The 23,723-nt window shown below is 46.0% G+C and overlaps 1 protein-coding gene across 8 annotated transcripts in view; it reads right to left on the bottom strand.

The window, feature by feature from the left end:
* TANC1 (tetratricopeptide repeat, ankyrin repeat and coiled-coil containing 1) overlaps positions 1-23,723 on the bottom strand; it is a 226,500-nt gene that overhangs the window by 35,230 nt on the left and 167,547 nt on the right. For 5 of the 8 annotated variants that reach the window (XM_072751614.1, XM_072751620.1, XM_072751621.1 and 2 more), the window contains 8 exons: positions 21,187-21,309; positions 20,133-20,414; positions 18,827-18,984; positions 15,852-16,083; positions 14,521-14,687; positions 11,985-12,592; positions 5,259-5,367; positions 4,305-4,427 (listed from right to left, as the gene is read on the bottom strand). In XM_072751614.1, coding sequence (XP_072607715.1) covers positions 4,305-4,427; positions 5,259-5,367; positions 11,985-12,592; positions 14,521-14,687; positions 15,852-16,083; positions 18,827-18,984; positions 20,133-20,414; positions 21,187-21,309 — 1,802 coding nt within the window. The remainder of the gene's footprint in view (positions 1-4,304; positions 4,428-5,258; positions 5,368-11,984; positions 12,593-14,520; positions 14,688-15,851; positions 16,084-18,826; positions 18,985-20,132; positions 20,415-21,186; positions 21,310-23,723) is intronic. The other 3 variants (XM_072751622.1, XM_072751618.1, XM_072751619.1) reach the window with 1 other exon arrangement.

The raw sequence follows: 23,723 nt of genomic DNA, 5'->3' as shown, positions 1-23,723 counted from the left end.
GAGCTTCAAAGTTTCCAATGCTGGTGGCCCACCCTTGGAGATTCTGACTTGGCCATGGTGCCAAAGGCTCCCAAGGGATTCCAGTTGGCAGCCACGGCTGTAAACACATCAGGTGATAAATGCAAAGCTGAGGCTTGCTCTGAGCCTGGCACCCTTCCGCTGTGTGACTTGGGGCACACTGCCAACTGCCTCCAGCCTCAGTGTCTTCATCTGAAAAACGGACCAAAGTGTTTCACTTCTTGGAGTTGCTGTGAAGATTTAAAAAAGAACATGCCTGGGCAGCCCCGGTGGCTCCACAGTTTAGTGCTGCCTTCAGCCCAGGGCCTGATCCTGGAGACCCAGGATCGAGTCCCACATCGGGCTCCCTGCACGGAGCCTGCTTCTCCCTCTGCCTGTGTCTGTCCGTCCCTCCCTCCCTCCCTCTCTTTGTCTCTCATGAATAAATAAATAAAATCTTTAAAAAAAAAAAAAAAAACATGCCTCACACACCTATAGCCCTTAGCACAGCCCTCAGCATCCTGTAAGTGCTAAACAAATATTAATTGCTATTGTCGGTCACCTTTCGCAGACTCTGTAGGAGCTACAAACCCTTGGTCCCTGATCCCTGGAAGGCATAGAAGGGAGCTCTATCCCAGGTGCCTGGCAACCCAGAGGTACCTCCTGCGGTCACTAGCCCAGAGCAGCAGGGAAATCTCCTGCTTATTTGAGGGGAGATGTAGGCAGCTTCTGTTAACAGCCACCAAAGGCACATCCAGAAGTTCTCAGGTGCCTACAGCAGAGTCTCAGTTCCCTGAAAGTAGGCAAAACCTAATAAAAACTCACTCGACCATTGTTAAAAAGAAAACCACGTCAAAGGGGTGTACCTTGGCCAAGCCACATCCCAAACCGGGGCTTTCATACCTGACGTGGTTGCAGTTTCAACCTCCTCCACAAATGTCTTAACCTGTATATCTGAAACTTTCCGATGAGTACCACTGAGGTAATCTTCCCATGGGTCTTCTCTATCCACCAGAGGAAGAGGAGGAAACCTGCAGAGGGCCCCTGCCCTTTCTCCTAAGGGAAGGTGACCTTGCCTGGAACAGTCTCGTCTTTACTTTGGCTGTAACTTTCTTCCCTCACTCTCCTTCCTATGAACACCTTGCATTTTGTACAAGATGCCCCTCTCCCTCTACGTGCAGGTGGGATGCTGCCTGAGTCATGAATCCCTTAATAAAGCCAATTACATCTTCAAATGTACTCAGTTGAATTTTGTTTTTTAATATCATGCAATAGATGCCAAATGTTCTTCCACAAGTGGTAACATCTTAAGGTTTCTGATCACTACGAGACAGGCTCTTCTGGTGCCTGCAGTCTGACAGGTGGGAAAACAGAGACTCAGAGGGGTAAGGCACAGGTCAGCTCTGTGCACAAAGCTAATTAAGGTCCAGCAGCTCCAGCAGCTCCAGCTAAGGTTACTCTGCATTCAAGGAAGGGGTTTAATGGTTCATCCTACACATTTATTCCTTACCACATAGAAATTTCCTGATCATCACCACATAAGCTCTCCCTGGATAACATCTGGAAATGGCAATATTGCCTATAAACTTCTGGTTTAACAAATGCAAGAAAATAAAAAAGGGGGTTGGGAGAGACAGGCAAAGCCAATGAGATCATGGAAAATAGAGGTGGCATCGGAGCCTCAGTTTTTCAAGTACTCCACAAGCTCACAACAACACAACTGTTTTACACCTGTCTTGCCTAATTGTCATGCAGAATATGACTGGATCCTTTCCTTCAAGGGAAGTCAGGCCAAAGTCCCTGCCTCATTCCTGTTTCCTCTTCCCTACCTCTGCCTTGGCTGGAAAAATCACAGCCTGAATTTTCCCAGTCCACAGCCTTGGGAAGCCCTTGGCTGGCTGCCACTCATATGTGACCATGTGAGCAAAACCACCCGCTGGGTGAGAGCCTAGAGGCACAGGTGGCCTGGACCTCAGTGGGCTGGCATGACCCTGGCCTGGTGAGGGGAGACTATATTGCTAGAAATCACTGGCATGCCAGTAAAATTAAAATTCATCTACTAAGTAATCATTCTGGTGCAAGTCACTTTGATTTACCAAAGTGGCAAACTGCAATTATTGCACAAAATGACATTCATTCCTGTATGACAACATTTAATAGTCTCTAAAAAAAGTTCCTTAATTGCATGCATAATTTTAAATTACTGTAATTTGTTCAAGATTCTGTGAAAACCCTTTTCTTTTTCCTTGAAAGATAAAAGAAATGGAAGGATAATGGAAAGCCTTAAAATTCTATAACCAAGTTATAAATTTGGGCATCGTGTGGATGTAGGTGACACTGGAGTTGTATAAAACAAAGATAAATAACTCTTAAATTTGTGAGTATGTTGAAAAGGAAAGTCTACTATCTCAGGAGGGTCAAGCTCATTACATTCTTACGCTGTACCTTTCAGTTTACTGCCTTAAAAACTCATACTCAACAGGGTATGACACTTCCCATTGACTTTTCTCCACATTAAGAGTAACTTCTCCTGTGCCTGTAATTCATTCAGGTAGTGAAACCAGATGTTGCCATTTTTACTATTTTTCTTCCTCATCATTACAGAATTTTACCAATTACGGAGAAGCCAAAAGATATACTTTTAGCTGAAATGAAAGATGAAACAATGTTATCACAGTAACCTCAACTCTCATTTCTATAAAATTGAAGTAAAACAAAAATTCTTAATATGACTTCTTCACCGCGTGAAATCTAAATTCAGCCACGTTCTCCACCTTTCCTTGCTCCCGGGAGGAAGACTCCCTGTGATCAGTAAGAGCCAGCTCTCCTGAACTACAGGAACCAGCGTCCCTATCCAACGACCTGGCAAACCATTCACGTGGATTCCGTCGGCCAGTCCGGGAAGTGAGGGAGCGGGGCAGGGCACCCGGTGCCCGTGAGCAGCTCTCCAGGGTGCTTCACTGTCAGGTGCCCAGCCAAGAGGGGAGTCAGGTGGAAATCCAAGGTGCCCTCTGCTCATCAAGCCTGGAGCCCTAACAGGGCTGAGTCTGCCTGCACCAGGCACTGCTTCTATCTTGGCAAAGCCCCAGCGTGTGTCCATCTGGGTACGGCGGCCTTTCTCTGACCAACACCGAGCTGCCGCACAGAGCATCCAGGCTCCAGCAGAGCAATGCCACATCCTGCACCTGGGCTCCTCAGTCTGCTCATTCTACCCTCTCCAGGCACGAGGAAGGCAGACGAGGGAGAAAGAGGGCACAACTCTATCTACCCACGAAGCATTCTGCAAGATCCACACTCCCAGATGCACAGCTGGGTGCTGGTGCTGGGGGCGGGATGTGCGGACAGTAGGGGTGGGGGAGAAGCGTCCCCGGGACACTCTTCACGTGCCCTCCCCCACCGACTTACTATACTCACCCTTCATGCTACTGAGCGGGGGAAAGGAATGACTGTGTTCACAGAGGTGTTTGAAGGGGAGGACCTGGCTCCCTGGGAAAGCACTTCGGAGGTTCTGTGTGCAGCACAGCATGTCAGGGCCTGGGGCTGAACGGCCAGGAGCCTGGCTGCCATGTCAAGTGGGAGACATTCATGATCTTTCTACTTCGTATTAGACAAGATGGCTCTAAGCTGCTGTAATGCACAGCAGTCATCCCCACACTGGTTTTGGGAATTAGCCCTTCCTTGTTGCCCAGACACTTGGCCTTCACATGTTTTAGGTTCTTAGATACGGTTAAAGGAGGAAGGAAATCTACTCTACAAAGCACAGCAGAGTAGTGTGACAGTCAGCCACTGATCAAGAGTGAGGACGCTCTTGCCCAACAGCGGGCCAAATGCTGCTACATGCTGCGTGGTCACAAATACACATCTACACGTGACTCTTAGCAATAGTGTTTTCTCTGTGTACCTATTGCTTCACTGTCGCTCATCAAGCTTAATTTCCTATGAACCATAAAGAGACAGTCCAGGTTAGAAACCCAGGACGCTTAAAAAAAATATATTTTCCCTGTAAATCTCCCTTTGACCTTTGGTTTCCTTTGTGCATTGCTTCCTGATCACATCCGCTCTGAAAGAGTCATCACGTGCTCACACGGCAGCCCACATTTTCCTGCCCAAGCAAAAGCTAAACTTCTAGAAGAGAACCAGTAATGGGGCACTCAAAGCCCGTGAGATTTAGACCAGGGAAAAAGCAGCATTTGGAGCTCTACCAGCCCCTCGGGCCACCCCCTGGGGAGGGCAGAGGGAAGCAGGACTGCTGGAGGGATGTGGGAGGGGGTGGAGGGCTCTGGCTCTCCGTGCAGGGGCTCGCTCACCTTCACGTTGGGAGTGTAGAGGTTCCTGAGAGAGGCGAGGGCAGCAGACAGCCCCTCGGTACTGTACCCGATCCACAGGGCTTGGAGGTGGCTCGAAGAGATTCCCGTCTTCTTACTGAGGCCCTGGAAGCAATACGAGACAAATGGGCGTCATCATCCCCTTTCTAGGGTGCATCAGGCTGCAAGGGGTCCCCCTGGGAGGGTGCAGCCAGGCACTAACGGAGGGCAAATGCTGTGGCCCAAGGACACTGGACCTAGGAGCCTGACTTCCCTCTGTAAAACCAGCAGTCAAGAAATGAGCCTGCCTTTGCTACATACACTACATCTGAGGAAAGAGATGGCAATGAGGAGAATGTTTCTTGTATAGAAGTTCCACAATCAAATAAAGGAAGAACAAACATTGGAATATCACCATCCTATAACCTTCCATGAAGAGTCCAGTAGTTACTGGTAAAAAGTCGCTAAGAGAAGCAAGCACAAATCTATACCTCCTGATCTTAGAGTTTAAACTCTAAAGTAATTGTGACACTCTGCCCACCAAAAAAAAAAAAAAAAAAAAAGAGAGAGAGAGAGAGAGAGAGAGCATGCGCAACAATCAATTCTGAACCTGATTAAGCCTCTAGATAGAACTACTACCTGATAGGAAATCCAGAGCAAAGAGAAACATGCTAAACTAGTCCATGAGAAATAAGGACATGATGAGAAAATCCAGGGTGTGCGATACTCCACAGGTGATACAGCTCAGGCTCCTCACCAACCAAATGACCAAGAAACAAAGGGGGAATGAATGAAATGGAATCTTGACGTGAAAATGAACTTTTTAAGAGATTCAAAGGAGGAAAAACAAATGGGGTTCCTGGAAAGCTCTGGGAGGGCTGAGAGAGCTGTTAGAAATCTCCAAAACCAAAAACCTTCAAAATGATAATGAAAGCTTCCTCGCATGGTGTGCCTCACCTTGAAGATGTGCGCCTTCAGTATGTGATGGCCAAGCTCCATGGTCTGCTGGCGGTTCAGCTTGCCCTCTTGTCGAGAGAACATGAATGCCAGGAGAGCGTGCCCATTCCTAGAAGAAAAAAACAAAGGCTGGCAACAGAAGACCCCATTCCATGAATGTAGGCTCTCAGGTGTGTCAGGTGTGAACATCTCCACACGGTTCTGAACTGTTCTCCTGGGGCTTCAGCATCACCACACAAAATAGGAGAAAAGTTGCCTCTTGACAAAAGACAGCCAATGCTGTTCACTCTTCACGTTATTTTAGGCCTTTCTCTGGATTCCCCTCGCTCTGTGGCGTGACCTCTATGTCTATAAACTCTAGCACAGGGCAGGTCTTTATCTTTGGAACCACCCACTCTCTGTCCCTCATCCATCACTCATCACCTTGTTTATTGACATCCCTCACAAAAATGTAAATTCCACAAGATTAAGGGTCTTGCCTAAGGCACATCGATAGTCACAATTCTGAGCAAATGCCCGCCCCTTAGCAACCATTCATATATGTATTTCTTGGATGGAAGGATGTACAGATGGAGTAGAACCATCACTGGACCTGGAATTCAAGCCCCCCTCAGCATAATTACCACTGGGAGTAGATCTGGCCAAAGGAGAAGACCAGAAAATGAGAAGGAAAGAAAAATCAAGCCATGCAAAGTAACAGCTCACAATGAGAAACACCTAGAATTCTAGGCTTGGATGGAATACAGTTCCTTGTCACGGGAAGAAAGCTAAGATGTACAAGTGGGCTTGCTATGTCTGAGCACACGGTGGACATTCAACTGACACTACCAACTAATCCCTCACTAACCCTTTCATGAAGGAGCCGTCCTACCCAGTTCGGCTCCCCACACCTACAAGATTCATTCTACCTCCTGTGGGCTGTATGCCTCTGTGTGAGCCAATCTGGGAAAGATGCTAAGAGTTGCTTACCCCAACAGCAGTAACTTCTATACAATGTGAATTATTCTCATTTCTATTCAACCTGACAATTCTGAGATGCTGTTTGGGGTTGGGGGAAGCAAGTAGTTGTAGAGAAAAGGATAAAGATCACGAAAAAAATGCATTGTCTCAAATGTTTTCTGGTAGGTGCTAATCCAGATGATTAAAAGCATGCATCACTTAATACTGTTTAGCTATCCAGTTGCATGCCTCTTTTTCAAATAGGTTATAAACCATGTTAGAGGTGAGGAAATCAAGGCAAGTAGAGACCAAGAGATTGCTGACAGTGTTCTGTACGATGTCTTCTAAGGGACCGGGGCTCTTCCATGAGCACACATCCTGTGCTGCTCTGCACACACTCCACCTCCCAGACTTCAATCTTGGGTTTCCCTTCTCAGATGAGATCCTCCCATGTTCCCACCCCTTCTGCTGTCTGCCACCTGCCAGCGCTCCAAGACCCCATGCCCTCCATAGTCCCTACCAGGGGCAGGTCCCAGAGTTCACCCCGGCCCACATCTCCCAGCCATAAGCTAAGTGATCTTCAGTCCCCCAGTCTGCCGAGCTCGGTGGCCAGGCCAACCATGTCCACCACATAGACGTGTGGCTGAGTACCACGGCTGCCTCTTATGGGGGGATGACCATGCACCCCTTCAGTGGCTGGAACAAAGGCTTCTACTCATCTCAGCTAAGCATGTGGTTTCCTGCCTCTCTGAGGAGACAATTCACCATGTAATCATTCAATACCTGCATTCCTCTATATCCCATTTACCTTTTCTTCCCGCCATCCTGGTCTCAGGATCACGTGCCCCCGTAAGTCTACCTGCACTCATAAGTCTGTTCATTTTCCAAAGCTGCTATATGTCAAGCTTTCACTATATACGAGATGCAAAAACTTAACTGAATTATTTCATTAATCCCCACAACCCTGTGAACCACTAAGTATAATAATTCCCAGTTTGTTTACATGAGGAAATAGAGCCCTAGACAAGTTAAATGATTTGCCCAAAAGATCAAATAGCTGGTAAACAACATGGTGGCGATTTGAACCACAGTCTCTCCAGTGCAAGAGCATACTCTTGATCAGCTCACCATGATTTCTCATTCATTCATTAACATCCATCTCGTAACCTGCACAGTGCTTGATACTGAGGATCCCCTGGGGAACAATGGGAGGCGCTTCCCTGGAGGAGCTCTCGGCAACCAGAGGAGATGCGCCGTAAACAAGATTCGGGGAGAATGGCGCCCCGTGAAAGGCCTCAATGGGAATACAGAAGCGGCAAGCTGCCTGTGCTCCCTGCCCCCATCCCCTTGCATTTCCAACATCTCCTTCTTCACGAGTTGTGCTGCCCCACATTATCTCAACATCATCTCCATCTCCTGTGTTAAAAACAAAACCTCTCCCCTCCACGATCATCAGTGGCTTTGAGAGGCATCAAGACATTGTGTGCTTGCTGATCCTCTCCACCCTTCTACCCCCCATCCCAGGAGGTTGGCTCTCTCCTCTTCTATCTCTCACTGCCTGATGGAAGGAATGTGTAAGGATGGAGGACCTCCTTCCTCACTAGGAAGCCATGGGCTCCCTCCTCTTAGTCTTCATCTCCCTTCAGTTCTCAGCAGCTCCTACAACCGGACCTCCTTCCCGGAATCCTGCTCCATGCCCCAGACGTCAGGAGCTTCCTTTCGGATAACTACTCTTCTTCACCTGGCCCCCTCACCACTTCTCTCATCCATGAGGCTGCATCTTCAACTTCCCCAGCCTTCAGACCCCCCTGCTCACCCCACCTTTGGAACCTGTCCACTGTGGTTCTGCTGACCCCACAAGCTCAAGTTGTGTTAAGCAAAAGCCAGCTCCCACCCTACAAAACCTGTTCCACACATCTTGGTTTTCTTACTCTAAGACCAGTGCCACTCCTGGTTTCTGAGGCTTAACACCTCAACATCCTCTATAGCACCTCCTTCTCCTTGACTCTGCTCATAAGGCCACACTGTGCCCACCTGTCTCCTGTCAGCAGGGCCAGCCTCTACCCCTCTGCACCCCCAAGCCAGGTTACACAGATCCCTATGCTCCACACACCACACTCCTGGGCCATGTAGACAACTGGCATTCTAAACCTGCTCAATTACGGTTCTCTACAGATGACTGAGTAAAGTCCATTCTCCCTAGCACAACCTTCTGTTAACTCCTCCACCATTCCTCGACAAAAGCTCTGGCCAAACTAGACTTGTTGCCAGAATAAAACTTGCTCATTCTGACATGATGCCTTGGACAACTCCTCCTGTCTGCAATAGCCTCATTCCACCTACTGAAATCCTATCCGTTCATTCCTCAAGTCCGTGACATGTAAAAAAGAGAACAGATGGCTGTTCAAATTTTAAAACCCCTTGTGCAACCCTAACAAACTGACGGATCTGAGAAATGATCATCAGTGGCTCTGAGAGATATTAAGACATTGTGGGCATGCTGATGGAAGCAGACCTACCACTTATTAAATATCCTTGCAAAAAATATTTTAAGATAAAATCTGATCAAGTCTCTAGATTTAACTACCAGTTTCAGGAAATAGAGGTGATAAACACATTAAATACCATGAGAATGCAACCAGCAAAATTCAGATTATGGGAAAACATCCAGGACAAATTACTCTGTCATGCTTTTTCTTTAAGAGAGAGAGTGCAAGGAGGGGTTGGAGACAGAGGGAGAGAGGGAATTACTCTGTCATGCTTTTTCTTTAAGAGAGAGAGAGCAAGGAGGGGTTGGAGACAGAGGGAGAGGGAGAGAGGCACTTCACCAAATGCATCCCCCCGGTGCCCCTTTGTCATTCTTTTAGGGTGCCCCTTTGTCATTCTTTTAAAGAAATGCAAGGACAAAGCAAAAAGAGGAGGAGGAGGAGGAAATCTATAGATTAAAAGACACCATAAAACACATTTCATAGATCTTATCTGAATCCTGATTCAAACATACCAGAAAAATATGAAGGAAGTAGAGAAATTTGACCACAGCTAAATCTGTGATAATACTGATGAATTAGTATTAATATTTTAGGTGTGGCAATGGTGCTGTGGTTAAGTATGAATAGGTCTTTTTGAGGTCCATAGTCTGTTACTTAGGGATAAAATGTCATGGTACTTACAACTTATTATCAGCAAAAAAAAAAAAAGATGTAATGAAATGTGAATGATGTTTAAGTTTAGGTGATGTGTTGGGACACCTGGTGGCTCAGAGGTTAAGCATCTGCCTTCAGCCTAGGGCGTGATCCTGGGGTCCTGGACTCAAGTCCCACATTGGGCTCCCTGCATGGAGCCTGCTTCTCCCTCTGCCTATGTCTCTGCCTCTCTCTCTGTGTCTCTCATGAATAAATAAATAAAATCTTTAAAAAAATGTCAAGGTGATGTGAATGAAGACTAATCAACTTATTCCTTTATCTTTTAAATTCTGCTCCTGTAATTCTAACCCAAGGAATAATCAGACCCAGGAGGAAAATTCTATTGCTTTCCTGCAAAGCACCAAGATATTCGCAATAGGTTTCTTCATTTATAAGTTAATCCAGAAACAACTGCCAGGCCCCACAGTAAGGGTACCATAAAGCACATTATCATTTGCCTATTACAAGGTTTGCACAGCTCTGAAAAATGATCCTTTACTAAGATGCTCGCTAAGCGACCGAACTGCTCGCTAAGGGTCCATGATGTGTTAAGGAAAAAACAAAAAAGCAGTTTGGGGATTTTAATATAGAAAAGTTCATTTGGCAAATGTTTGAAATGAATGGAAAGAGGCAGAAATAAAAAGTGAAATGTCATGGTGTCTGGGTGTTGAGTTCTTCTTTGCTGCTGCTCCATAATTGGGGCTAAATTACAACTAACTAGGGTGGGAAGAGAAATGCTACCCATCTTTCAAGGTCCAACCCAAATGTCCTCATGTATGTGAAACATTTTCCAAAAATGGTCTTCCCTAGCTGGAAGCTTCTCCCTCCTGAAATTCATGTGTGGAGTGTTTTCCTCCCACATGGTCACTGCTATACCTCCCCTCCTGCGTGGGAAGCCCTTGAGAGCCAGGCCCTTGTCCCAGGAATCTCTGTATTTGCCACAGTACTCTGTACGTGGTGGGTCTGCAAAAACTTTTGCTGAAATGCATCCAGTAGCATCCTTCCACCATCTCTATCTGCTAAATGAAGTTTAAAAGCTACAGGGGTCTTGGGTAAATGCTGATGTGTACAATCCCAAGAAGGAGCAACTGCTTACACTTTGCACCCTACACATCTCTCCTGCCCTGGTCCAGTCCTGGTCCTACCCTGGCTAAGTCCCCATGCCTGCGTATTGGAACGCATCAGCACTCAGAAGCCTGTCATTTCGAGTACACATCTGCCAAGCATGGGTGGTCAGCTGTGCTCTAGGCTGCATAACATCAGTGCCACCTACCACCCAAACCACAGCGATGCTTTACAGTGAATCCAGTCCAACTACCTCTGCCTCTAACCCCAGTAACAAATCTATATGCCCTGCTCAAGTCTTCCAATTTGTTTCTATGTTTCTACACACTCAACTACAACCTATCTTCCTAGAAAATGATCTCACTTGGCTAAATCAAATATAAAATGGCACACATTTCATCTAGTTATTATAGTCTGGCTAAATAACCCAGAAGTTACAGTTCTTTGCCACAAACCAGACCCAAAAGAACAAAACTTTAACCCAATGTTACCTAAGAAAACAACACTACCCACAACATGAAACAGCCCCTGTTAGGTCAATGTTAAGTCAGTCCTCGTGGGAGAAAGGTGGTGTACGGCTCACAAATGCTTATTTACCATCTCATGTTTGGTCAAATGCTCGGTTCAGCTCATAGGGGACAGTCCAGTGGCTTGCTGGCCCTGTTACAGGGGCAATTCCAACTCATGGGCAGCAGAAACTATCAATACAGCAGTGATGCAGGCCAGGGCCAGGCTGAGTGGTGGGACAGGAACCTACCCTTACACGGACATGAAAGCATCTACACCCTCACCCTCCCTGACCTCGCACTCTGACTAGCACAAGGCTCCACAGGGGGCAGGCTTAGCCGCTCCCCTCCCCTGGGCAGTGAAGAGAACTGCATCCTGGGCGCCTGCGAATCCTCAGGGGAACCTTGCGCTAGGTCCTAGATGCAGCTGCCTTAGCATCATCTTGTAAATGGGTCATCTGACATCTGAACCTGAGTCCTGCTGAGCCCGAATCCCAATCTGTTACACCATGCTGAACCACAAATGCAAAATAAGGCAGCCAGATGTGATCTCTGTGCTCCTCTCTGGGCCCGTGGACATATCTGGTCCCTGGGACAAGATGCTGCGTGCCCAAGAGGTGGCAAGGGAGCAGCGGTGCTGGAGGTCAGACTGCAGGTGAAGAAACTGAGCTGAGAGCAGCCTCTGGAGAAGCCTGCTATTCCCCGGAGCCAGCACCACACTCTCCCATGATTCTCATAAAGGGCCCAAGGTCTAGAAGAGAATGGATGGCAAAGAAAGGTCACCAGGTGTTGCCTAGCTTCTTTTTCATCAAATATACTGAGAAATCCCCAAATTCTAGCAATGAAAGGTAGGAAGCTTTTGTTTAGTATGCAGGATATTCCACTGCCCTACTGAATTATTCACTGGGTGTTGCCTTTCCATTAAAAAAGGTGAACTGTTGGAGGGAAAGGGGGAGAAAAAGGTGAATTGTGTTTGAAGTCCCTTCCGCAGTCACGTTAGGCTCCCTGCAGAGCGGACAGCAAGGGCCGCCTACCTGGGCTCACACAGGAAGGCTGTGTTTTCACCGTCTGCTCTCCACACAAGCCACTCCCTGAAGGACGGGTGGCAAAACATGCGGGTTTTGTCTCGCCTCTTAATGAGGAAGCAGGAGAGAGCCTCCATCCTCTGCTGGAAGTCCTCCCATCCCTGCTCCCCTTGGATGTGGCCCGCATTAATAGCCTGGAAGATCTGCTCGTCCGTCATGGGGTGGAGGGAAGCCAGGGCCACGTTTAGAATCGGCAGCGCTCTTTCGAAGGCAGACTGGGTCATGAACTTCATGTTGCACTGCAGCAGATAGAGCTCGGACAAAGACACAGGCACCACCTTGTAGCTGGCACTTTTGATGACCAAGTGTCCCCTTTGGAAGAGGTCCAGGGTGAGTTTGAGGTACAGGTAGGAGCCGAGGCTCCGCAGCACCAGGTGGCTGCTCACTTTCCCGATCAGGGCAGCGTCGGCCTTGCCGTTCAGGGAGATGTTGCTGAGGATGTCCTGGCTGCTGTGAACTCTGTGCTGGACGTAGGCATGCAGGTCACTGTGAATGTCTTTGTTGTCTGGGAAGTCATCTAAGGAAAGCTTGACGAAAGGCAGCGTGCTTACAATTTCCTGCAGAAGGAAGGAAAAAAAAAAAAAAAACCCCAAAAACCCATGGTGTCACTCCACAGAGATTTCTTTTTTTATGTTTGCTGCATTTCAAACCAGATTCACTAGTTTTCTTTCAAGGAGGATTTTCATGGATTACAGGGACTCATTGTTTTGTATTAAAACATGTAATAGGATAAGTTGAAGATAAAAAGCTTATGTGAAAGAAATCCTGATGCAAGATCGAATCAATAATGGCTTTCTCGAAGCCCTCATCCGAAGACTCAGAGCCAAGGGAGATGTAAGGAGCCCTGAGCAGACAGTGGCAAGTTGGCCACACCAGCAAAGCGGCAGGGAGACCCTGAGGTGACCTGATACCCATAATCCTTATATTGTGCAGAGGTTATACAACAAGGAAAGACACAAACCAGCACTGTGTATCTAAGAACACGGCCAGACATTGAGATAAGAGGCATCCCTCATCGTGCATCAGATACTGGGACTGCAGGACTGAGCCAGGAAACCCGAAACTGCCCCGGCCCAGCCTGCCCTGACAAAGCTGCCTACCTTCAGTATAGCCTACCATCTATTTTTTTTTAAACTGCTGTTCTTCCAAAGTAAACTTTTAAACAGAAGTATAACATACAAACCATCATTGCATGGGGTCATTAATTTTCACAAAGTCAAACATATCTGTGTAACCAGCAGCTAGAAACTGCACATCATCAGCATGTGCATGTTCCTACCCTGCCCCCCTCACCCTAAAGATGAGCGCTCTCCTGATACCTCATAGCGGAGACGAGTTTTTGGGGTTTGTTTCCTTAAGCTTCCCACTATCATTTCTGAAGAATTTAACTCCATGTCCCCATTGAATGTAATAATTACGGGGGGGAGGCTGAGTTAATTGCTCCCATTTTACACGGATGCTAACAAACCTGTGAGAATTTACACAGCTAGTACAGAAAATATAGGACTCCTGTTCCTTTGCTCTGTCGATTGCCAAATTCTGCTTCCTGTGTGATAAATGACTGCAAAGGGTAGGAATCAAATGGCCATAAAAACAAACATCAAGCTTGGCTGAGGCCTAATGCCACTTTTAATGAGAAAAGAAAGAACTCAAATGCTATTTTTAAATAGACATCATCATAAAAGGGCAAAAATCAAAATCTAAGAGTAATGTCTTTACTAAAAAAGGATAGGGGTAGAGGGAAGGAGTCAAAGGTTGTTAAGATAGGATTTAGGGTTCAAACGAGGGGAAAGATGAGGAAGAGAATTTAAAAAAAAAAACTCTTCATCTGGCTGCAAGTGGTTTAAGTTTTATGAGGAAAATAAAATGGATCTTCTTTAAGGCCTTAAAAATCTTTCCTTTGGGGGGAAAAAAATCTTTCCTTTGTCTCTTCATTAAAAAAAAAAACACACACACAAAGTCACACTGCAACCCCATACAAATACCTACCAGTATGAATAAATTTTTTTAAAAAATTTTTAAAGATTTTATTTATTTATTCATGAGAGACACACGGAGAGAGGTGGAGACACAGGCAGAGGGAGAAGCAGACTCGCTGAGGGGAGCCTGATGTGGGACTCGATCCCGGGACCCAGGATCACAACCTGAGCCAGGCAGATGCTGAACCTGGATGCACCCAGGCACCCCAGTAAGAATAACTTTAAACTCTAGTAGACAAACTGAATTACATCCAGGGCTGGACACCTGCATTATGGAAGTACAGGGACAGTGCAAAGCAGACTTTCCTGACACCTTGATTCATGTGCCTCGGAAGGTAAAAAGGTGCTTGGTTTCACCCATTTGGGGCTTTGTGGACTAAATATTTCAAAGTCCTAATATAGTTTTCAATTCAGCAGCTAAATGCTTTATAACCATTTATGTTGTTAATCACACTGTAAAATTTGGGTACGGGGTCTTGCAAAGAGATTGGAGAATTCTTTCTTACCTGAAAATTTGCTCTTACAGTCACAATCAACTTCAGCCAGGCAGGAAATTTAGAAATAATTTTGGTAATAAATGAGGAAAGCGTATCTCCATAGTCAGGCTTATGAAACTCAGCTTCGTTTAAGCCATCTATCAAAATAATGTATTCTTCTTCAGGAATTTTCTGCTCTAAAGGATAAAATAATTTTTTAATTACGAAATTATACATTTCTATAAAATGGCACCGCCCAGTGTATTTTAATGTACACTTTAAAGCATTAAGGAAAACTAAAAAGGTTTACATGTATTGCAGAAGAAATGATTTTCACAGAAGCATATTTTCTATTAAATTTATAATGAAAACCAAAGCACACATCCAAGAGAAAAACGAATCTTATAAAACAGTTTTCAGAAACATATTGCATTATACACATTAACAGGATTTCACCCAGGTATATAGATACAGTTAGCTCTTCATAAACTCCTGTCACTGGGGTGAGCTACAGCTAAGATAACTAAGCACATACAGAGATTAACTCTGGAAAAGACTCTGGATCCTCCCCCATAGAACTCTGTCAATGGATGCCAGGGATAAAAACTGACCCTCAAAGGAGAAGCATCTGGCCCAAGGCACACAGCCAGCCAGTGGAGAGAACTTCTCTTTTATAGATGTCTAAAATAGGAAGCCTCAATTGGTTTTCCACTTATTAACACCAATTTTCTGCCCAAGAAAATGAGGAAAAATGATGACTTATCTGTTTCAATCCCCTTTTCTCTAGGGAAGTGCTATATAGGTAGGTAAACTAAGCTCAAAAGGTGAGGAACCAGGAGGAGAAAGGGTAAGAAGTACAACCTGTAAAAGCATTAAGATCCCCTACCTGGTCAGTTATTTCAAGGGCAAAAAAAGAAAGAAATCAAATAGACACTTCTAGAAAAGCCTTTAGGTTCAACTCAACTGAGCAGAGGCCCTGAAAAAACCTATGATGGCAAGTTCCCCCCTCAACCAGTGTACTCCCCGACTAGGTAGGAATGAATATAAAATATGCAAGCAACAGTTTCTAGGGCATAAGTCATCTAAATAACCTCCGGTTACAAATTAGCTCCTTTGGAAATATTCAACTGTAGAGTTAATTCTTTATTAGAGAGGTTTCCTTTAAAACTACATCACTCAAGAAGCATGGAAGAGCTGGTTGTGGGAGCTCACATGGGAGATGGTTGTGGGAAAGAGCACACAGATTCACCCACACCCTCCTGGGTACCCGCCCTCACTCCCACCCAAGTCCCTTGAAGGACCTTCCTGGGGACTCTAGGCTCCTAACAAGAGAGAGGGTGTGGGTGGCTGCTCAGAAGTACCATTTCTTAGGCTGGTGAGTGGTTCCAGCACGCCCCTCCTGAAGGCAGCCACCGGGTCCTGCACACAGGACCTGAGGCTCAGCATGCTCTGTAGCTGGGGTTCCTTTATCAGTAGGTCCCTGTAGGCAGCCAGCTGGTGGGACCGGCAGAGCAGAGCTGCAATGCTGTGCACAAACTCGGGCACCAGGCACGTGTATGTGTTATCGGCTTGGCAGTAGTGGTAGGCCACGACCTATGCAAGAAGCAGAGCCATCAGCATCGCCTTCCCCTCCTTCACAAGCTCCCCCCACAATCCCAAACAGATGTGACGTTCCCATCTGCCACAGCAGTGAAATATGTTGCTTCTATTCACCAACACGGAGTCATTATTTTGCTTAATTGATTCAGTTATTCTCTTATTCACACGGTTTGCCAAGATTTGGGCAGACTTTTAATTGCAGCCACAAATCCATCGTGATTAGCACTGAGACCAACACCAGTTACTCTGTATTGAAAATAAATGAATAAAACTCATTCATAAAACCTAAAGCCTACCCTGGCTTACAGCAATTCCTAATAATCCCAAAGTACTCAATATCCAGAAGTGCCATATTCACTTCATTTCTGCTTTCAAAAACAGCAGCATTTCCTTGGGAAACTTATCTGCTTCCCCCAAACCAGGTTAAGCTGGCAGCTAGGAAAGTCGTGCTGAAAGTCACAGCTGCCTTCTTTCCCAGGCAGGAGGGCCGGGCGGCCTGGCTCAAACCCTCAGCCCCCACCCCACACCTGGCACTGTGGAGAAATTCAACAGCTACACGGTTTGTAGGACCAAAATCAGAAATTACCAAATGTCTGCCAATCACGTGAAGGGACACATAGGAGGAGAGGGGTTCCTGCCCAAGCACTTGAGGGATGAGTTGCCGCCTCTGTTGGGATGGATTTGAAGTGGCAGCAGGCCACTCGTTAGAGAGCCCAAGGAAAGTGCCAGATGCAGAACTGTCTTGGAAGAAAACTGCTGTAGATACATGAAAACTCATACCCTTCCACATGTGAATAAAGGGAGGAACAGGGCTACGAGGCAAGAAGAGTGAAAAAGGTAAAAATGTATTTGTACTTCCTGTTCTTCAGAAGGGCGTGAGTGCCTACTGTTTCCCTGAGCGCTACACAACCCATGAGGTCTGGTTCACAGCTGACGGCGGCACCCAGGTTAAATGCCTTGCCAGGGTCACAGAGGCAGTCAAGGGACGTTCTGGGATTAGATCCCAGGTCTGCAGACCCTTAAAAATAAGTGGCAAAAGTAGATGTGGCCAAGTCGGAAATGTCACGTGACTTCTGTTCTAGCTTAGATGTATCATCAACACTCTGAGGACAGCCAGTGACTGCTCTCCCACCTTCCCCTGGACTGACCGCAGGAACACGGAGGAGCCTCAGGCTTGTACAGACCACCACCGAGACAGCGGGCACCACGGTCGGCCCGGCACGGGGGTCTGACAAAAGAAGCCTGCCGACCCCACAGTGGGCCATCAAATCAATCTGGAGCCACGGCAGCTTGTTTCCATTTCATAAACTGAATTTTACAGGCTGTGAGAATAAGTATAGTCTTAAAACGCCTTTGCTTCAGTTTGTGTGATTATGGCATGTGCCAGGTCTTCCAGGTCACGTGCGTCACTTACTGTGGGTCACAAAGTGGTTTGAAAAATCACTGTGGCAGGGTGGCTTTGAAGTCTATACTCCATCCCTCACCTCAAATCACTCATTTTGTGTGTGGTGGTTTTTTCTTTTTCTTTTTTAATGGATTTTATTTTATTTATTATTATTTATTTATTTATTTATTTATTTATTTATTTTTAAGATTTTTAAAGAAAATTTCTATTTATTCATGAGGGACACAGAGAGAGAGAGAGAGGCAGAGACACAGGCAGAGGGAGAAGTAGGCTCCATGCAGGGAGCCCGATGTGGGACTCAATCCCGGGACTCCAGGATCACGCCCTGAGCTGAAGGCAGGTGCTAAACCGCTGAGCCACCCAGGTATCCCTAGATTTTATTTATTTATTCATGAGAGACACACAGACGCAAAGCCACAGGCAGAGGGAGAAGCAGGTGCCCTGCGGGGAGCCTGATGTGGGACTTGATCCCAGGGTCCTGAGATCACGCCCTGAGCCAAAGGCAGATGCTCAACCACTGAGCCACCCAGGTGTCCCCAACATCACCCATTTTTAATCAGATGACTGCCCCAAATCAGTGGCCAGGGCTACCAATGCCAGTGAGGAGCGGCTCGGCTCTCAGCAGAAGCAAACAGCAAGGATCTAGGACAAAAAAGCCTTCTTTTCAGCCCCCTGCCCCAAAGTCAGCCCCAGGGGGTACCGTCACTCGATGCTCCTCACACTAGCCACCTCAGGTTTCCCAGCTCTGCAAACTCACACCGCTGCTGCCCAGGGAGTTCAAGCAGGTCAGCAGGAGCGAGTGATGCCATTGCTCTAATGCAGAGGGTTGGTTTATAAATGTGTGACAGATGCTGAGCAGATGGAAAATTTCAGAAGGACCCTGGTGACTACGAATCCACAAAGGGAAAGTCAGCCGAGTCTTTCTTATACCATCACAGAAACCTCCGACAGAAGGACGCAGGGAACCAAAGTCCCCAGGCAAGGGAGCACAGGCTTGGAGGCCCAGGTCACATTCAAGGCTCCCTGTTTCCTGCTCTGGGCACCAAGGGAACGCCAGCACATGCTTAGAAGGATGGATTTGTGGCACCCGAGATACGACCTGCTGCTTTGAGGAATTCTTTCAATCCATTGTTTAAGATGAATAAAAAGCCCACTGCCAGTGTCTGTAGATATGTATTTTCATTAATACCTTTTACTTGGAGTACTCTATTTAACAAGAGCTACGTTTTTGCATTAAGCAATTGTGTCTGTTTTAAGATCTCTCTTTAAATTCCTTTCTCAGAAGCCAAACAAATCTCTCTGGAAGGCTCCCCTAGAACAGGAGCAGATTACCTTAGAAGCAAGGTATTTCACTGCATCCTCTCTTGGCCTCTGGTTCTCAGGACTATCAGACCCAGATCCAGGGGGTGGTTTGGCCGTGTTGGTAACACCTGCAGAAGAACTCGGTGAAAGTAATGGGGTGAAAGGAAGATCCTGGGAGGAATCTGAAGCTGCAGAGAAAGAGACCAATTTCATTATTACAATATCAGAACAGTGGTACAGTGAGATACTGAACATATTTCTTGATTAGACCCAGAGAGTATTTTAATAAGTAATGAGTGAACATGGTCCCAAATGTCAAAGTCTAAAGGGGAACACAAGTGTCTCTCCCAGGCCTGTCTCCCATCCACCCAGATACTCTCCTGGCAGAACTGCTGTTTCTAGTTCCTTTTGTAAAATTCTTTTTGCTTAAAAAAATATCTTTCATAGCTCACTTGTTCCTGTTCACCATGTAAGAGACACTTTCTTTTAATGAGTTTATTAATAAACAAAATAAGACATGACTAGTCAAATATTTAGTTACTACATCCCATTTTAAGTTGGTTTTTATACTTTGATAAATCCAGCCTTTGTCTGTGGAGAACAGGGTACAAAAGAACTGTGTACAGACTCCTCCTGGCTGCTTCCACCAGGAGCCTAACCCCCTTGGTTTTAGGACCCAAACTCCACTGGGCACCGGATCCAGCCTCAAAGCCCATACACAGAGGGAGACAGGCCTTACAGCTGGGAGAGAACCAGGGAAGAAGGCTGGCCTCGCCCCCAGCAGATGGCTCCCTGGGTGCCAGGAAAGATGGGAGGGTTTAAGCAGTTCACCCACATGTGCTGGCAGATCTGAAACAGCAGCTGGAAAACCTTGAGGAAAACCGAGAATGGGTTGTCTGTCCATACTTCCACTTGGCAAGTCCAGCTCTTTCCTCAGGGCTAGGTGCTGCTGGGTACCCCTCTTCCCAAGGGGCAACCTCAGGGCTGTTTATAGCAATGAACTGCCATCAGCTTTCCCAGGAGGAGTCAGACTCCAGGAGCACGCAGAGGAGTGGGGGCACTGCTGTCCCTAGGAAGCCGCTCCTGGTGCCTCCCCACTCCCAAGCCCTGTCCCCGAGAATTCACCTCCCTGGTGAATAGGTCATGGCCATGCACTGGGATTGAATTTACAGATGGGAAGTGTAAACCTGGCTTTCCTCATAATGATTTCCCATAAGCAGAGCCTGAAGCCACGTGGTCAATACATGAGGAAATAAACACATTTTTTTAAAACAAAAACAAAATAATGTCCTTACATTATATCATAAAGCAGACAAGTAGTTAAACATGCACATACTTTTAGGTGGTGAACTGGGGCTGCTGGAAGCAATCTGCCTCATGCGGCTTCCGTGGCAGCTAAGTGCCACCAACTTAGAAATGATTGCTGTCTTCCCAAAGCCCACGTTTCCAACAACCACGGCTCCTCTGTTTTCGGTCAGTTCTCTGTTCCTCAAGTTTTCTTCTATCTGGTGAAAGAGCCAATCCCTTCCCACAAACACAGAGTCTGTTGTTATGCTTGGTACTTCAAACAGCAGGGGTTTCAACAAAATGTCCTGTGGCTTGTAGGGAGCAAATCGTGCTTAGAGGGGGGAAAAAAATTATTTTAGAAGAATGTCATAATTTCACACACTGAAAAACTCAATTTAACATTGCTTGTATATTATACTTAGTATCTGCCTTTAGTTTTATGCCTCAAGAGGATCTGTAAGTATTTCCAATCTGGCTCTATTACTACTTCTGTAATACCTCACTTATAATCCCCTGTTGGTTTTACAAAGGGTCCTATTAAAAGGACTTGCTAGTTCTTTCACATCAGGACTCAGGGCAGACATGCAGAGGATTAGAGAAAAGAGATGCAAGTGGCCAAACCAGGGCTCACTGGTTTGTCTAAGAGTTTCTAAGATAGGCTTCTTCCATTACTGTAGGGAAAGATGTGTTCCTCGAGAGAAGACCCCAGCTCTCATGTCAGTGTGATGATGTGTGGCCCTGTCAGGTGTGAGGTCTGAAGACCACCCAAATGTGCTTTACAAGGAGGTAGCCAAAAGCCCAAAGAACTGAAAACAAGGCTGATTCTTTGTTGGTATAAAATTAAATTACCCTTCACTTCAAAGCACTGCAGAATTATTTTTCAACTCCAGAAATGAGTTGATCACATGTTTTAAGGAAGAAGCCATTAGTAGATAAACCTTTAGTGTGCTCACATATACACACACACGTGCACGCACACATACATACACACATATGTGTCATGCTTTTAAATGAGCTGGCTTAAGCGCTGGTTATCCAGATCCTCAATGTTGAGTGAATGCATTCATTATATCCTTTATCACAGCAGATGCAAAGATAAGTACCTTTAACTTCTTGTGCCCTACCTCCGGCTGTATTGTGCCACGGCAATCTAATTGATGTTCGAAGAGGGGCATTTCTCTGCCCGTCTAAATAACTCAGATCTTCCAATTTGGTTGAGCTTGTCGCTGTAATATTAAACTCAAGTTTAGTCTTTTCAAAGTTGGTTTTAATATCATACCCAAACTACTATAAATTAGAATCACTAAAGCAATTTCGTTCAGGCTTTCAACAAAATTTACTTCAAGGGAATTTTGGTTTTGCTTGCCCACCCTAGCTTATTTTTCCGGCAGGGAGGTTAACCGAAAAATTGTAAAAACCAAGTGTCCCTCATTCTTAAAGTTGTGGTGGTGTGGCTGCCGGAATTCTCCATTATTCTTGGAAGAGATGGACTTCACCAAAAATTTTTATGAAGAAACATGACCAGCAAGTGTCACTCTGTAAAGCTGCAAAACTTACAGCAAACACACAACATGGTACTAGAGTCTTCACTGCAGCTCTAGAGAGCCTTCTGTGGTTGCTGGAATTCCAACCTTGTTAATTAAGTGAACAGATTCTGCAGGACAATCACCACTGCTTAAACACTAAAAGTCAGCTCCTGACTGTAAAAGTAGCTATGCAGATTTCATCAGAAATAAATGTATTCCTAAACTTTAAATTTTTATGTATATATTATTTACTATATTATATGTATTTTTTTAATTCTGAAAGGAAGTAACATTTACTTCTGTTCAAATCAGTAAGACTCAAAGTACGTAGGTACCAGTTAAGATGCAATAAAAGTCTATTCGAGTATATATACCAGTTGGATTATAAAAACAACCAATACAAAATAATGTTGCTAATTCTTAGCAAATCTTAATACATACACAGTACATTTTTGCCCTAGAAGAAAAAAAAGAACTTCCTCTTATTTACATATACATCCTAGGTCACAATGAAAGAATTTTAAATAAAATTAACCTGATTTGTTTGTGGGTTAAGTGACCCAACATGAGGTACTGTTGATCCTAGACATACAATTCTCTTCCAGGATAATAAAATATAGGCATCATTTGAGGGTAAATGAGAGAGAGGGAAGAGCTGAATTCCAAGGGCTAAGGCTTCTAGGGACTGGTGAAATCATTAGTGGGACCAAGTTTCAAGGGAAAGAAGTCAAGTTGGGCCATCCGTCTGCTGAAAACCTTCTGGCTGCACAGCAGCCAGCCACTGACCAGTATCATCTGCTCAATCTGGGTCTTCCTTATTTCCCCTCCTGAGGCTTTCATTCTTTTCTTCCTCACTGTTGGCAACCTCCCATCCCCACCCCATTAATCCTTCATTCAATAAGCACCTGGGCAGCTCCAGGGCTGGCTCTGTGGTGGCATGTCCCTTCTTGCCGGTTCCCCAAAGGGCAATCCACCCCATGCCCTTCCCACTTCCCCAGCCCCAGGAGAGTCATCTGACACCTTGACTTCACAACAGCATACACTTATGCTCCTGTATCTTTTTGGTGACTATCCACAGCCTATTTACACATCATGTGCATACTTATGTCAATACTCTACACAAATCTTACCCATTAGAAAGACTCAGGTAACTCCCTATGTAGGAATTCCAAGTGAGCCTAATTTATGGGAATCCAATGGCAACCTCTAGCTTCTCTCTGGGTCATTCACTACTAAGGTATGTGATACTTTCTGGAGGGCCACTGGGACCAAACTCATTACCCTGGGTCCCTGCAATACCACTTCCTAGAACATACATTTCTAGGTTCCTGCCTTGGATCTGGGACTCTCCCTGGCCTCTGCAAATGCCCCTCTCCTCAACACACCTTACCATGAACACACCCACATGTTGGAGACTGAGGGACAAGTAGCAGCCACAGCTGTAACCTGTAAGCCAAGTTCAGTTCAGAGCTCGAACAGCCACAAATATCTGACCTGTTGCTTCAGCCCTAGGGAATTCAAAGACACCTGGAACTTCCAAAGGGCTTCCTATTTCCCTTCTTCACCTGACCTTGTAGAACATGACATTCAGTGTATAATTCTGTGACAACTGCAAGGATTAAGAGCACAAGACTATACAAAGGGCATTCCAAAGGGAGGATTGCAAAAAAGCAGCCCAGCTTGACACAGATGCAGGAGATAATGAGGCTTCAAACACCTCTGTTTTCAGATTTCCAGTCACCACAGCTCTGGCTCTGAAGCACGCAACAAAGCGGCTTCATCCACTCTGCAGCTCTGATTCTTTCAAACAAGATTCAGATGCGGTGAAATGGACCCTGGCTCAGTGGGGCTGAAAGCCAGGAGCTGCCCACTCCCTCTGCTTTCTAAGCTGTTGTCAAGGCCACCGAGAGAGGCTCAGGTTGGGACGGCGAAGCTTCAGCTGCCTGCTTGGCACCCTGGGGCTCCTCACCCGGCAGAGCAAGCTCCTTGGGACCACATGCTGCCTTCTTGCACTTGCGCACAGCAGAGTCTCAGACGTTACCAGCATGACAATTACACTCACTCTGGCATTCAACAATAAATGTTTCCAAAATCCTCAGCACGACTCAGGGTCG

This window comes from Vulpes vulpes, chromosome 3 (assembly GCF_048418805.1).
Source record: "Vulpes vulpes isolate BD-2025 chromosome 3, VulVul3, whole genome shotgun sequence".
Lineage (NCBI taxonomy): Eukaryota > Metazoa > Chordata > Mammalia > Carnivora > Canidae > Vulpes > Vulpes vulpes.
Note: the sequence above shows the minus strand (reverse complement) of the source record. Positions and strands in the feature narration are given on the sequence as shown.